This window comes from Ambystoma mexicanum, chromosome 5p (genome assembly GCF_040938575.1).
Source record: "Ambystoma mexicanum isolate Mex_15411 chromosome 5p, UKY_AmexF1_1, whole genome shotgun sequence".
In the NCBI taxonomy this organism is placed as follows: domain Eukaryota; kingdom Metazoa; phylum Chordata; class Amphibia; order Caudata; family Ambystomatidae; genus Ambystoma; species Ambystoma mexicanum.
Window position 1 is genome coordinate 1,153,115,358 of NC_090930.1, and position 15,614 is coordinate 1,153,130,971.

The window sequence follows — 15,614 nt, forward strand, 5'->3', positions numbered from 1 at the left end:
GCACCGCCTTGGTGGAAAGGGGAATTACCGCCCTATTCCAAGGTTGGCGGGGCGGTAATTCCCCCTTCCACCATTGCCCTTCCCCATTCCCATTTTTGCTCCATAGGGCTCTATGGGAATGGGGAAGGCGCTAATTACGGTACTGCAAATTGCGGTACCGTAATTAGCTCCCTGGTCCCTTTGCGGGTTGGATTTTTAACGCCTGCAAAAAGCAGGCGTTATATTCCCCAACCCGCAAAGGGACCTCGTAGTAAGGCGGTAAGGATTTACCGGTACCGGTAAAATACTGGTACCGGTAAACCCTTACCGCCATCCGTGTAATGAGGCCCATTGTACTTTCCCACAAGATTGTATGTGTAAATAGAATATTCCGACTCATTTATATGTATGTAATTCATGGGTTTGTCCATGCCGTCTGTATTTTTATTGGCAAGGTTTTATGTATTGTGTTCCAACACTTTTATGGCTATATGCCGGAATAAAGTAAATTATTGATTGGTTAAATGATTGAATTCATGAATCTATTGTGTACTGAGTGGATGAATATATCGAATTGGATGAATGGATGGAAACCAAGACTTAGGGCCTCATTACACGGTAGGCGGAGAACCATGGCGATATTAGCGCCATGGTTCATGCCGGTAAAATGCCGGCACCGCATTGGCGGAAAGGGGAATTAACGCCCCATTCCAAGGTTGGCGGGGCGGTAATTCCCCCTTCCACCATTGCCCTTCCCCATTTTTGCCCCATAGGGCATAATGGGAATGGGGAAGGCGCTAATTACGGTACCGCAAATTGCGGTACCGTAATTAGCTCCCTGGGTCCCTTTGCGGGTTGGTTTTTAACGCCTGCAAAAAGCAGGCGTTAAATTCCCCAACCCGCAAAGGGACCTCGTAGTAAGGCGGTAAGGATTTACCGGTACCGGTAGGGGTAAACCCTTACCGCCTACCGTGTAATGAGGCCCTTAATATTTAAAATGGATTCATTGGGCCTCATTACACGGATGGCGGTAAGGGTTTATCCCTACCGGTACCGGTAAATCCTTACCGCCTTACTACGAGGTCCCTTTGCGGGTTGGGGAATTTAACGCCTGCTTTTTGCAGGCGTTAAAAACCAACCCGCAAAGGGACCAGTGGAGCTAATTACGGTACCGCAATTTGCGGTACCGTAATTAGCGCCTTCCCCATTCCCATAGAGCCCTATGGGTCAAAAATGGGAATGGGGAAGGGCAATGGTGGAAGGGGGAATTACCGCCCCGCCAACCTTGGGATGGGGCGGTAATTCCCCTTTCCACCAAGGCGGTGCCGGTAAATTACCGGCATGAACCATGGCGCTAATAGCGCCATGGTTTACCGCCTACCGTGTAATGAGGCCCATTGTAATGTAATGACCTCCTACACGTTATTTTATTTCCAATTTTCTCAGTGTTACTACAGTTGTAAATGAATGTATTTGCTGTGAATTTATAAAGAGCAAGCTGTGAGGCAGGATCAGGATAGGTGCTCCAATGGGGCGTGAAGACGAGGAAGGAGGGGTCTGATCATTCACAGCCGTGGAACCAGGGACAGCCTTTGGGCAGGGCTGGTTGGGAAACCTCCCGGGGTGCCATTAGCCTCCGAGGGCATCATTAGCCATCCTCCACGCCAGCTCGGGGGAGTCTTTCAGGGGCTCCACCGAGCTAGCGTAGTGGGAGAAGGCGCGGCAGGCGTCCGATTTAATAACAATAGGGTGTTGATGCAAAAGCATTAGCACCCTATTGAGATGATTACGTCGTCCGACCTCTGACACGGAAGCAAAGTGGTTTTCATCACAATAGGGCGCTCATGTACTAGCATGAGCGCCCTATTCCAGTGATCAACTCCCTGCTCAGGCGCCGGAAAGGGGAGTTTAAAAAAAAGAATTCTAAAACCGCTCGGGCTCTGCCGCCGCTCAGGCTGGCACTGCGTGGCACATTACAGATAGCTTACGTACAGGGCAATGTACAGCGAAGTGCAGTCAAAATCTGGAAAAGAATTACAACAGGAAGTGCAAAAAAGGTACACATGATAACCGATTGTTGTGGCCTGAATGGATGACAGGACGCAGTAGGGTTTCTGACAGTCTTTATTGACTGAGAACAAGGGAGAATGTCTTAAGGTGGACTGGTGGCGCAGGGCGCTTACTCACTGTTAAACTGACCAGGTCCTGTGCTTCCCCAGTTACTTCACTGTGGAAGGGTTGTGCTCACCGGTGGCACGCCGTAAACTCATAGGGCCCCCATGAAGCCTCCATTGGCTGTGGTGTTATGCCCTATGAGCTGTAGAGATGGTTCTGGAGTTGATTCTCCTTTTTGTGTAATCAGGAGCAGCGCTCCTGTACGACCGCTCTAGCTGGCAGGGCGCCAACTGTGAAGCGGGAACGTTTTCCCGCGGAGCGTGGGCTCGCGAGATCCCGTGTATCGAGATCTCGCGAGAACACGATCCCGCGATCACGTGATGTCCCCACACACCTCCTCTGCTGGAAAAAAGGAATGGGAGGTCACTCCATGATGAAGTCTGCATATTTCCCAGGCTTCCTTCTCTCTCTCTGGGGCCTGCCAGGATCCGGGTATGTAGCGGGATCGATGAAGTGTCCTTGGGAGGGTGCTGGTGAATCGGGATCTCTTTGTCCAGCTCCTTGCTGTGATCCCCTGGGTGTGGTTGGGAAAAGGGAGCTTGCGAAGTAGTTGCGATGTTGCGGCTCTATGATGTCTCCACTCGGGAGATGATGGTTCTCGTATGGCTCTTGGCAGACCTGATCTCCTCCAGTGTCTCCAGGGGAGTGTACAGTATCATCTTTCCTGCGGTACATGGCTACCCTCTCTAGATTCCATCTCCTGCCATCGCTGGTGCGGATGTGGTTTGTCCCTCTCTCCATGACTTCTATGGGACTGCTGTATCTGGAACCTGTGATGGTGTCCTTGTGGGGAAGTCGTATCTTCACCAGATCCCCTTTGTTGACTTGTGTGTGTCGAGCGGCTCGGCGCAAGTCCCCCTGTGCTTTCATTGCTTCTTTGTTGCGCTGCATACGGCACGTTACGTCAGCCATGTCGACGTCTTCGTCGGCCCTCACTTGCTGAAGCCATGGTGGTACCAGTGACGATGCCGCCCTTCTCCCCCTCAGCAGATGGAACGGAGAAACACTTGTGACGGCGTTGGGGGTGAGACGGTGAGCCGCTACGGCTTCTTTGACCGTCTTGTATGGGTCTAGGCCCGAGGCGTGGGCCAGTTGCAGCGCCCCTTTGATGAAGCGGTTGGCCCGCTCGACTAGGCCATTTGCCTGTGGGTGGTATAGACTTGCTTTCCGCTGTTTGATGTTGTTAAGCTTGAGAAATGTTTCCATTTCCCTGGATACTAGTTGGACTCCGTTGTCCGTGACGAGTTCTTCGGGCAGGCCCTCCCGCTGAAATATGGCGGTGAGAGTTTCAATGACTGTTCCCGTAGTGATGTCCGGGGTGAAGTCAGCTTCCACCCATTTGGAAAAGTAGTCGACCAAGACTATCCCGTATCTGTGCTCAGGGGGCATGTTGTCCAGCGGCCCTATGAAATCCAGCCCCAGTTTTCGCCACACCCCTTTGGGGACTTCGGTGGGCAGCATGGGGGCTTGCCTCACGGCTAGGCGCTTGTCGCTGTTGGAGCATTCGTGGCACCTATCGACCATCTGCCGAACGTCCTGGTCCATACCTGGCCACCAGTATGCGTCGCGTATCCTTCTTCTGGTCATGTTGCACCCTAAGTGGCCCGAGTGTGCTCTGCACAGTATGACTTTACGGATTCCGTTGGGTGGGATGATTTGATCACCACTGAGAATGAGACCGTTCATGGCGGTAATTTCCTCATTCACCTTCCAGTAGGGACGAAGGCCTTCAGGGATCGCTCTCTTGTTGGGCCATCCATTTCGAACCCAGGTGCTTACGTGCCTTAGAGCGAAGTCCTGCTCGAACTCTTCTTGCCAGTGGCGCTCGCTCATTTCCATGTACTCGACGTTCCTCAGGTCGCCGATGGACGCAACGACACATTCGTCTTCCAGGAATGTGGTGCCGGGGGCGCTTTGGTTGAGGAGCCTGGACATGCAGTCCGCTTGTGCGTTTTTCCAGCCCGCAATGTGTTGTATCTCATAGGTATACTCTTGGAGCTTAGCGGCGATCCTGGCCAGTCTGGGGGTGGCCGTCCTGGTGCCGCCCGGGCTCAGCATGTGGATTAGCGGCTTGTGATCGGTGATCAACTTGAATCTTGTCCCCCATACGTATGATCTGAAGTAGTCGACGGCCCAAGCGCATGCCAACATCTCTTTCTCTACCGTAGAGTAATTCTTCTCGGATGAGGATAATGCCTTGGATGCAAACGCCACAATGTTCTCTGTGTCGCCCTTTTTCTGGGTCAAGGTGGCCCCTAGGCCGTATGCGCTGGCGTCAGTGGTGATGTAGGTGTCCCATTCAGGGTTGTATGGTTTAAGGCACGGCGCGTGTAGAATCCTATTCTTGATTTCGCCGAAAGCCTCATCTTGTTCTGGGCCCCAAGAGTACGCTGCCCCCTTCTTCAGAAGCTCCCTCATGGGAGACGTGGTCTCAGAGAACCTGGGGACGAATTTGGCATAGTACTCAGCTAGGCCTAAGAATGAGCGCAGTTCCTCTTTAGACATCGGCGCCGGCGCCTCAGTAATGGCCTCCATGAGGTTCCTTTTGGGGCTCACCCCATCACTCGAGATGCAGTACCCAAGATACTCTACTTTGTTCACCCCGAAGACACACTTTTCATGGCGTAGGTGAATGCCTTCCTCCTGAAGTCTGCTTAGGACTGACTTGAGCGCCTTGTCATGGGTCTCGCTGTCCTTGGCGTATACCAGAATGTCGTCTTGGAAGAATGAGACATTGGTGAGGCCTTTCAATAGGGAGTTCATCATCCTCTGGAATGCGGATGCTGCGGACGATAACCCGAAAGGCATGCGGGTGTATTGGAAGGTGCCGAAAGGAGTGATGAACGCCGTCAGGGGGCGGGAGGACTTGTGTAGGGGAATCTGGTGATAGGCATCACGCATGTCCAGCTTCGAGAAAATGGCCGCCTCTTTCATCATGAGGACGATCTCGTTGATGCTGGGGAGCGGGAAGCTATCCGTGATCACCTCCAAGTTCAGGCTTCTCAGGTGGATGCAGATCCTGAGGTCGTTGCTGGACTTCTTCTTAACTAGTACCACCGGACTCAGCCATTGCGAGGATTCCACGGTTTCAATGGTTCCTTCCTCGACCATCTTCCTCAGGTGAGCGTCCAAAGCTGGTCTTGCGGTGGCAGGTACCGCCCTTACTTTGTGCTTGACTGGGGTGGCGTTGGGTTTCAGTCGAATTTTGTGTACGAAGTTTCTCACTTTTCCCGGTCTCTCGGAGAACAGGTTTGGAAAGATCTCCTTATAGTTTTGTGCTGCTCCTGACGAGATCATGAGCACCTGTTCCGGAGTGCTGGGATCTAGTTTCATGCTGAGTTTGTGTTGGTCATCCCACCCCAGCACGGCTGGACCTTTGGGGGAAAAATACACCTTGGTGGTGGTAGACCTCCCCTTGAAATCGATGCGGGCCTTGATGTAGCCCAACAGGTCGACCGTTGCCCCTCCAAACACGGTGGGTTTTTGCCTGGTGGATCTAATCTCCACTCTTTCTTGTCCCATCATCTCCTTGTACGTGTCGATGGGCAGAATGGTGAGGTCGGATCCCGAATCAGCCATGACGCGCGTTTCCATTCCGTCCACTTTAATGGTGCAGTGGGGCTTTTCTCTCCTGGCATGGGGGGCATTGACCATGACAACCATGGGTCTGTCCAGCAGTTCATCCTCATCGGTGGAGGTGCAGTCACCGTCGACACGGGACACGGTTTTCTCCCGCCACATGCATGCTGGAGCCACGTGGCCAATGCGTCCGCACTTGGAGCATTCTTTATTCCTGGCGGGACAGTCGCGGTCGTTCGCCATGTGCTTGAGACTGGCGCATCTGTAGCATTTCAGTGCCTCCTTTTTCCTGGGACTTTTGTCCTTGGGGCCGTCGCGGGATTGCTTGTCTCTGCGACCTCTCCATTGTAGCGCCGCCATTTTGGGCACAGGCAGGTGACTTCCCGCCTCCTTGCGTCTGCTGGAGGTTTCTTCCTCCGCCCTGGCAATCTCGATGGCTTTATCGAGGGTGACCTCCTTCTCCTGGATGAATTTGTCCTGCACTTTCCTAGAGTTGGTGTGGACGACGAGCATGTCGCAGATGACCTGTTCTGCATTTTCTCCGAAGGCGCACAGAGAAGCGAGTTCCCTCATCCTGGTGATGTAGTCATCCACGGTTTCGCTCCCTTCCTGTTTGCGAGTGTAGAATCTCAACCTATGCAGTACAATATTCTCCTTATTAGTGAACCTCTTCATGATGCGACGCGTGGCTTCTTTGTACACGTCGTCGTCATCGGCGTCTTCGTCGGCCACCGGTATTTCTTTAAGGCCTGCAAAGATACGCTGACCTTCAACCCCTAGCGCATTCAACAGCATCGCCCTCTTCCTGATGGGGGCATATCGCGTGCCGCCCACCGCTTCCAAGTGGGTGGAAAAAAGGGGTTCCCATTGCATCCACGGAATCGCCGGTGTCCCTGGCAGGGGGAGAAACGCAGGGGGTGGCGTGGCGCCTTGCATGGTGGGTCCGTGGGACTTCAGGTATCCTCGTCGCCAGTTATGTTGTGGCCTGAATGGATGACAGGACGCAGTAGGGTTTCTGACAGTCTTTATTGACTGAGAACAAGGGAGAATGTCTTAAGGTGGACTGGTGGCGCAGGGCGCTTACTCACTGTTAAACTGACCAGGTCCTGTGCTTCCCCAGTTACTTCACTGTGGAAGGGTTGTGCTCACCGGTGGCACGCCGTAAACTCATAGGGCCCCCATGAAGCCTCCATTGGCTGTGGTGTTATGCCCTATGAGCTGTAGAGATGGTTCTGGAGTTGATTCTCCTTTTTGTGTAATCAGGAGCAGCGCTCCTGTACGACCGCTCTAGCTGGCAGGGCGCCAACTGTGAAGCGGGAACGTTTTCCCGCGGAGCGTGGGCTCGCGAGATCCCGTGTATCGAGATCTCGCGAGAACACGCTCCCGCGATCACGTGATGTCCCCACACCGATGCAGGCAGAATAAGTGCTCATAAGTAGGTGCCGGTTGGACATAGTGAACAAGAAACAGTGCACTACTGGGAAGAGGTAGACTGCAGGCAGTAGATGTCAAAATGTTCTTCGTAATGGTGTTCATCAGCTTTTCTGAAGAGCGCATGACCTGCATCACTTCTTAGAGACTCAGGTAAACAGTGGCCATACATGCCAACCTTCTGTGACTAAAAATATGTAGGAATCTTAAAGTTGAAAAAATATTGAAAAAATACGTATTTGTTGCCCCTAAATCGGTAGGCGGTAGGACTGCTTAAAAAGCGGTATCCTCCTGCCTAAACTGGTAGAGTTGGCAAGTCTGAGTGGCGTGTACAGGGAGTGGCCTGGGGTGGCACGTGCTACCCCTAGAATCTGATTAGCCACCTCAGTTGCCACCCGTTATCCTATAACTTGATCATTCTGTGTGTGTGCTCTTGTACTTCATGCCACCTCTGCATAAGTCAGTGCCCCACTTGGGCCACCCCAGTCTGGACGCGCCACTGCAGGTAAAGGGTTCACACTTTAAATGCTATACATGGCACAGAATGATTTATCAATTCGCACAAAGCAGTGGAGAGTTACATAAGTAACGTTAATGTGTTTTAGGTATGTTCCAGTCACAGACCTGATGAACATCTATGAGGTTTACTATGGCCGAAGAGCGATCACAGAAGGCGCAATTATCGACTGCACGTATTTACAGTTCCTCGAAATGTAAGTCAAAACTAGTCTTGTTTTGTCATGTTGCAGGTATGCACGTAAGGTATTTGTAACCTGTTAGGGGTGCAGCAGAGTGCTGTGTAAGAAGGGTCGGACTGAGGCATAAAATTGTCTGCGGCACCAATGAAAAAGTAGCCCACAGTTGCAAATGGCAATTCATTTTTTTGGTAACAGGCTGTTTGGTAGTACCCAAGGGCAGGGGAGTTGCTAGGTCTGGAAAAGACCCGGGGCTAAGCTGATGTCGGAACTGTTGGGACTGGGGGCTAGCTAGTCTTTTGGCTGTAGCTCCTGAGATTCTATCCGGGGCTACAACCAAAAGATCAGGGGCTATAGCCCCCTTAGTCCCCCCTAGCAACGCCCCTGCCCAAGGGGCGGTTTTTGATCAAATGTGATACAAATTGTGCATTTTTTATTCAGTAACACTTGGCAAAACTACTAGCTAAATGGTGAAGTAGCTTATTAAACTGGCCCACATTGGCCAGAAAAATGGCCCACTTTGACCCAAAAAACTGGCCCACACTAGCATTTTGTGTTTTTGGTTCGGACATGGCCCTATTGACATATAGGCCAGTCTGAGCCTGTGTGTAAGTACAGTAAGATCAACTCTATAAAGACTGAATCGTGGGCGAAGTGCACACAACCGGGGCAAAGCAACCCTTTTCCATGTAAATCCTTTCTAGATTTATTGAATTACTTTGATGATTATTTCGTCAATGCATCACGATTTGATAAACTAAGTTTAGAGCTCACTTCTGAATCCGTACCAACCTTGATGCCACAAATGTAGGCTACATCAGTGAACCACTGACAGATATTTACTTACAGACCATAAAGAAACACATTTGCATATATTCGCTGTTGGAAAACCAAACCAATAATATCCCCATCTTATGCTCACATAAAGCAAAGAATGTTGGACATCTCCTCCCATTTCTAATAAAACCCAAAAACGAATACTCACCTAGCACCACCTGATTTACGAAGGAATCCTTGCGCATGCTCAAAATCCTGGCACTTTGCAACAGCAACCATTTGCAAAATGGAGGCCCGGGGGTCCTTCAGCTAGGAAAGAGTCCCAAATTGCCACTGCAATGCATGTGCGTGCATTTGGACATGGAGTACAGGCACACAATACATACAGGCTTGCTCACCATGGTAGCCATTTTAAATCTTGCTGTATTTGACAGGCATAGCGGATGGGTTGTCAGATTCGTAAATTGAGATCCGGGTCCTCTCTCAGCCTGTCGAGGTCACTAAATGGCCTGCAGTGGTAAAGGAGGTATTGAGCCATGTGTTAGAGCTTTATACTTGGTGTGTATGCCTCTTTTACTGCTTCTATGCTCAGACTGAAGATGAAGCGGTAATAAGGAAGAGGCAAAAAAATAAAACTGATTTTTCAATTAAAGTAATATAAACAGCACACATTAAGACATTGCCTCATCACGAGTTGGGCGGTGTCCTGGCGGTAATACCACCCAGGATAATGCCGGGGCTATTAGCGTTACTGGTGCTATTAGCTCCGGATCAGTGGTTTGGCGGAATGTTAATTCCCCATTGGGTCCATTTGGGAATTCCCCATTCCCCATTGGGCCCAATGGGGAATTTTCAGAACTACTACCATCGGCAGTAATATCGTGCGGTAATAGCACCGAAAATCGGCACATTCATGGCAGATTTACCCCCAGCTCTGAGCTGGAGGTAAATCCTTCCAAACCCGTGATTTGGCTTACCCTTAAATGCGGCGGTAGTAGGGTTACTGCCACATTTAAGGGTTACCGCCAAACTCGTGATGAGGCAGTTTAAATGGAGAAAATAAAAATAAAGAAATATATTATTCTAAATTTTTTCCTAAAAAGTAAATTCTGTGCAAATATATGTGTTTGTTTTAAAAATGTATTTTTTATTTCTTATTTATTTTGCAGGTCCAAGTGAATCCCTCATATCACCCCGATCTAAACCTATCACCCCCTTATTTGCATTTATCTTTAACCAGATTTGAATTTACACTTTACAGTTGGGCCACACCTGCCCACCCCTGCCCTCAACAAACCCTAAAAGCAGAAATGACCCATCCCCTGCTCTCCTCATCTGCTCTGAACTATTAAACCAGTACACCCTCAATGACCTGAGGGAGGGGGGACTTCTATTCTGTAGCGCAAACCACTAAATTCAGAATTAATTAGGTGTTGTGTCCACTCAATTACATGCCCTTGCTGCAAGGATTGCCAATCCAGACTCAGGGGCCCCTAATGAGTCTAACACACAGTATAAAGTCAAAGACGTCTTGGTTTATCCATTGCTCATCTACAAATGTTCAATTCCTTCCAAGTATAGGGTCAATATTGATAAACAAATGCAAGCTTTTCTGATTCTAGCACATGAGAAATCTCAGTAAACATTTCTGTTTTCAGATCCTTGTTTAATATCTAATGGTCATTAGAGTAATCCTGCCAACAAGTGTTTCATCCTTTTAGAACACAGATCTTCTTCAGGGCCAATAAATCACCTTTTTACCTTATATGAGTCTAAAGCATTCAACAATATAGTGTTATACAATTCAATCATGTGTTTCCAAATTAAATCAAAGAAAATGTTATCCTAGCTCTGAACTCACACGCTTTTGGCGGGTGTCACTCACCTTGTGAAGGGCTGACTCACCCGCCAAGCCTCCTGCACGCCCATTCATTCCAATGGGCGTCTCACCCGCCAAAAACAAAATCGGGTGATTTCACTCGCCTTGCAACACAAATGGTTGAGAGCTATGTGTTATATATAAATTCCACATAGTCAGTGAATCAGGTATCGTTACACATCAGGGGGATTAGGTTACATTTTCAAACGGATGGCGAAGAGGGAAAAATAAAAAAATATTAAAAAGGAATGTATATCTGTATCAATATGTCATCACGATTACATCATATCCCCTTTCCACCATATTGCATGCATTCATTCCAACGCCATGTGATATCACAATTAAACACAGTGGCCCTCATTACGACCCTGGCGGAAATCGTGGTGCAAAATGCACCATGGAGCACGGCGGAAAGCTGCCGATAGCGCCATGGGGGTTGGCGGATTTTCCGCCCCATTCCGACCTTGGCGGGGCGGTAAATCCCCATCCCCCATTTTACCCTTCCCCATTCCCATTTGCCCCATAGGGTATAATGGGAGTGGGGAAGGCGTTAATTACGCCACCGTAAAATACGGTGGCGTAATTAACAACAAGGTCCCGTAGCGCCATGGATTTCTCCGCCCGGAAAAACCAGGCGGAAAACGCTCCATGGCGCTACGGGAACTCGTAGTAGGGCGGACGGGTCCGCCGCGAATACCGCTGGCATAAACCCACTCCGCCAGGGTCGTAATGAGGCCCAGTGTTCAAAGTGCATCAAACTAGGTGCGTTTTGACCACATCCTGAGGTATTTTAGTTCTTCCCATATAATCAGATTACCTATTTATAGCAACCAACTATAGTGAATTCCTATTTTCCCTAATGGTCGGCTCTGCTCGACCGAGCCAGAGCAGACTATGGGCCTTATTACACGGAAGGCAGTGAGCCATGGCGCTATTAGCGCCATGGCTCATGCCGGTAAAATACCGGCACCGCCTTGGCGGAAAGGGGATTTACCGCCCCATTCCAAGGTTGGTGGGGCGGTAAATCCCCCTTCCGCCATTGCCCTTCCCCATTCCCATTTCTGCCCCATAGGGCTCTATGGGAATGGGGAAGGCGCTAATTATGGCACCGCAATTTTGGCGGTGCCGTAATTTTGCGGTGCCGTAATTAGCTCCGAGGTCCCTTAGCGGGTTGGTTTTTAACGCCTGCAAAAAGCAGGCGTTAAAGCACCAACCCGCTAAGGGACCTCGTAGTAAGGCGGTAATGGTTAACGGTCACCGTTACCATTAACGGTGGCTGTTAACCATTACCGCCTTCCGTGTAATGAGGCCCTATGAGTTTAAATAAGTGTCTCCTAATCCACGCATTGTACTGTGCACCAATTCCTCTTGAATGCCCATGCACTGTATTGAGACACTAGTCTTCATAGTTTCAATGGCCGACGCAGGCGCCATATAGGGACACTATTCCCCCACACCTGCTCAGTTGCACGTGTTGTACAGAGACACTAGTCCCTCGCGCGTGTGTATTAAAGTATATGACGCCGAATTTCATAAATTTAGTAATCATTGCCCATTGGTATTATAAATTAGGTTCAAATCTCCACTTTTAGGGTTTGTTAAATTGAGCCACTTCAATAAATAGGTGTGGCTGCTGATGCCATAAACCTGATAGTAACCACACCTTGCTCATGCAGCTCGATGATCCATTTAAGTCCAACCAGAGTAGGACTAGTGCACTCATTTTAACCGAGACAAGGTGCATTCCCATTTGTGTATGGTAGTGAGATTTGGGTTATACAAAATAGCTTTTTAAGGAAAGTGCCAGGCCTCCCACTAAGCACCCCATGTGTTGCTTTAAGGCTGGAAGTAGGGGTTCATAGTATAATGGTGCAAGCTCAGCCTAGATTTTAGGGTACTTCTTGAAATCTCAACTAGGTTTTAATAGGAACTCAAACACTACTCTTGCACTAGCAAAGATTGCATCATTGCTGGCCACATATAAGTTATGTTGGTATGCTGAATGCAGTGCACTTTTAAAAAAAGTGGGGGTTTGTATTCACCTCAGCATTTAAGAATCTTGCACCCAGGCAGCATAAGCTAATGCTTATCCGCAAGACTCTCTCTCTCTCTCTCTCTCTCTCTCTCTCTCTCTCTCTCTCTCTTTCTTTCTTTCTCTCTACCAGGCTATGATAGTCTGCATTATCAATTTCTCCTTTACGAAATATTACTCGATTGTGCATTTTCATGAAGATTTCAGATGTAATACAAGCAATATTAAATAACCTGCATCTAGAAAACATTTATGACAGATTCTATTTAATGCCCTCCGACTCATCACTCAAATGAAATAGTTGGGCCCAGACAAGAAATGTTCTTTTGAGATTGGTTTTTGATGAGGACATCTTCATTTATTATTAATTTGTCAGAACTTTACTGACTTGAGGAGGAAATGGCTTGAGCCTCATTTAATCATAAATAAAATTAGGTATTGCATGGGTTCTATGTTTCTTTTTGTGAATTGTAATTATATAAGTTTTACCTGTGACGTTTTTGACTTTGTTAAAGTGGTTTTATAAAGATGTTTAAAAGTTATGATGTTGTCTATTCTATGTATACTCACATTTTTGGTTTGTGTTTTATTGCACTGTATTAATCTTGTTGTTAATTAAGTTTTTCGGATAAAATAGTTAAACCTCCTTAACAGAAGAACAAGGCCTAATACATGCAATGGTTTTGAAAAATAGAATGGCATTCAATATTTCCCTCACTGCAAAGGGTGGAGTGTATGCCCTCGTCAAACAAGAATGCTGTAGAATAGTCCACCTATAGTTGGTTTACTAAACTGTTTTGTCCTTTGGCCTCTTCCATTTTACATGGCCTGGTAAAAAGTTTTGGTGTTCTGGTGATTTTTGCATTTTTCTTTTTTGGTTCTCTCCTGCTAAAACAATCATAATAGCCACAATTGATGAGGAAATTAACTGCAGAGATGTTGTTTAGTTAGCTAAAGGCCCGAGGTTCCTAGATCTACAATTTGTGAGGGGTCAGAAATGAGAAGCGGACCCCTTTGTGAAGGTTTTTCAAAAGAGGCCCTTTTATTAACTCAAAAGGTTGGATGAATGCCACACTGACGAGGAGTTCCCTCAATAAAATACACTAAGGAAAACACTTTAACAAAAGGTTTCTGTCCCTCGCACTTGTACATACACCAAATCAACAAAATAATATATGGCAGTTCAAAAGCAGCAAATAAAACAGTTTAGTACACAATATGATATGATAACTGTCTCTCCTTATAATCTGGGCGAATTTCCCTTCCCCAGATTCAAGCAGGATTATTTTCAACAGTTCCAAAAGAATAATGAAATCGTGTCTTGTAGCAAAATTCCAATGCAGTTCTTCTGATTTCCACTTAGCAACAAGAAGTTCCAACACTTCAGGGTTATTCAACAAGGTTTCTTTCTCTTCTACTTGTGTTGGCATGAAAAACAACCTTTTTCACACAATCCAAGAGCATTTACTGAGTTCAGTAGAATTAATATAAATTGTCTTTTTCAGGATTATTCTGCAACCACATTTTTGTTTAGAAACAATTATACACTTGTGCAGCAGTTTATACAACACTTTCTTCAGCAATGAAAGTTTGTCAGGATGATTCTTTAACATCACTTCATAGCACTTCATCAACATGGTTTACTTCCATGTCAGGCCTACTACTTCAGTTACACCTGGTTTCCTTCCATGCCAGGCCTACTCATTCAATTACACCTGGTTTACTTCCATGCCAGGCCTACTACTTCTTCAATTCTCTGTTCTGCTATACTCTTTTGGCAGAACTGTACAAAGTGTTACCACAACCTCAGACTTGTGTACTCCCCAGTCAGGTCAGAAAATTACAAACAAGTGCTTCTGTGGTTAAGATCAGCTTAGAACAACTTTGCAATGTCTCTTGCTCCACAACACCACGTTTTAAGAATTTCTTCAGGGAAGACACAATTCACATTGGTGCTCGTTATTACACTTTTGTGATATCCAAAACCTCTGCAAGTTATGCTCCACTTCTTCTGAATATCCTTTACCAGAAGTGTAGCCTTCTCGGCACTCTTGTTTCCTCACTTCCTCATTAACCAAATACTGACAATAATGTAGTCTCACTCTATCTCTTCTTTGGCTTTGCCAATGTGGTTTTCCCAAGGTTCATTTATGCACTTCTTTGAACATGGGCAACAAACTTTACAAACTTTTGGATATGTATTTGCACATTCTTGAATTTGGCAATGTGGGTTAGTTTTAAATTGCCTTGCTTTAACTTTTGGCTTGGCCAGTTGGCAAATTGTTGTCACCTCTTGTTGCTGGGTTTTAAATAAACCCACATACTTAAAATCACAGTCAGTTTATTTTACCAAATAATGCTTTCTATGCTTTCTGTCAGTTCGGTATTCAAAATTGCCTCTTTTAGTGGTTTTCCCTCTACGCGTCTGCTTTTTGTTGTTAAAGAACCTGTTCTGAGCATGCGAGCGGTTACGGAGCGGTCCAGTGTCATAATAGCTTAGTGAACTCATCGGGTATGGCGTGTGCATCCGTTTTCCTCGCTGCTACCAGGTCCTTCACCATTGCTGCTCCTCGCGTTCAGGCAATCTGCTACTTCTAGTCACTCGTACGCAGAGCTTTCTCTGCTCCAAAGGCTCTCCGGTGCTCGCTTGCCACCGGAGACAGCCTTGTTGTGGGGGAAGCTTCCCCATCTTTCACTTTCTGTTGCGCAGCCTCTGCAATCCAGGTATCCAGGGGGCAAGCTTCCTACTCCGATGCTTCCTGCTGCACGACCTCTGCAATTAAGGCTTCTGGAGGTGAAGACCCTCTTAGGACCGGCTACTACTCGAGACTCAACAGTGGTCCTGGCATCTTCTTTCTCCTCCAGTCTCTGCTTCTGCTGCAACGTGGAGAGTTCACAACTCACCCACCTACGACTACTGCTCTGCTCCTTCTGCTTACTAATAACCTGCACCCCAAGGGGCCTTTCAAGCCTCCCATTCTCCCTCAGGTGCGGATCATCTCTATTAACAAGCTGCACTTTGCAGTTTTGTTCCTCTTCAGCCCTTTCTGCGTCCCAGTACTTCGGG

At 47.7% G+C, this 15,614-nt stretch overlaps 1 protein-coding gene across 1 annotated transcript in view; it reads left to right on the forward strand.

Annotated features, from left to right (window-relative positions):
- GPLD1 (glycosylphosphatidylinositol specific phospholipase D1) overlaps positions 1–15,614 on the forward strand; it is a 701,308-nt gene that overhangs the window by 376,659 nt on the left and 309,035 nt on the right. The window contains exon 8 of the mRNA XM_069613627.1: positions 7,770–7,877. Coding sequence (XP_069469728.1) covers positions 7,770–7,877 — 108 coding nt within the window. The remainder of the gene's footprint in view (positions 1–7,769; positions 7,878–15,614) is intronic.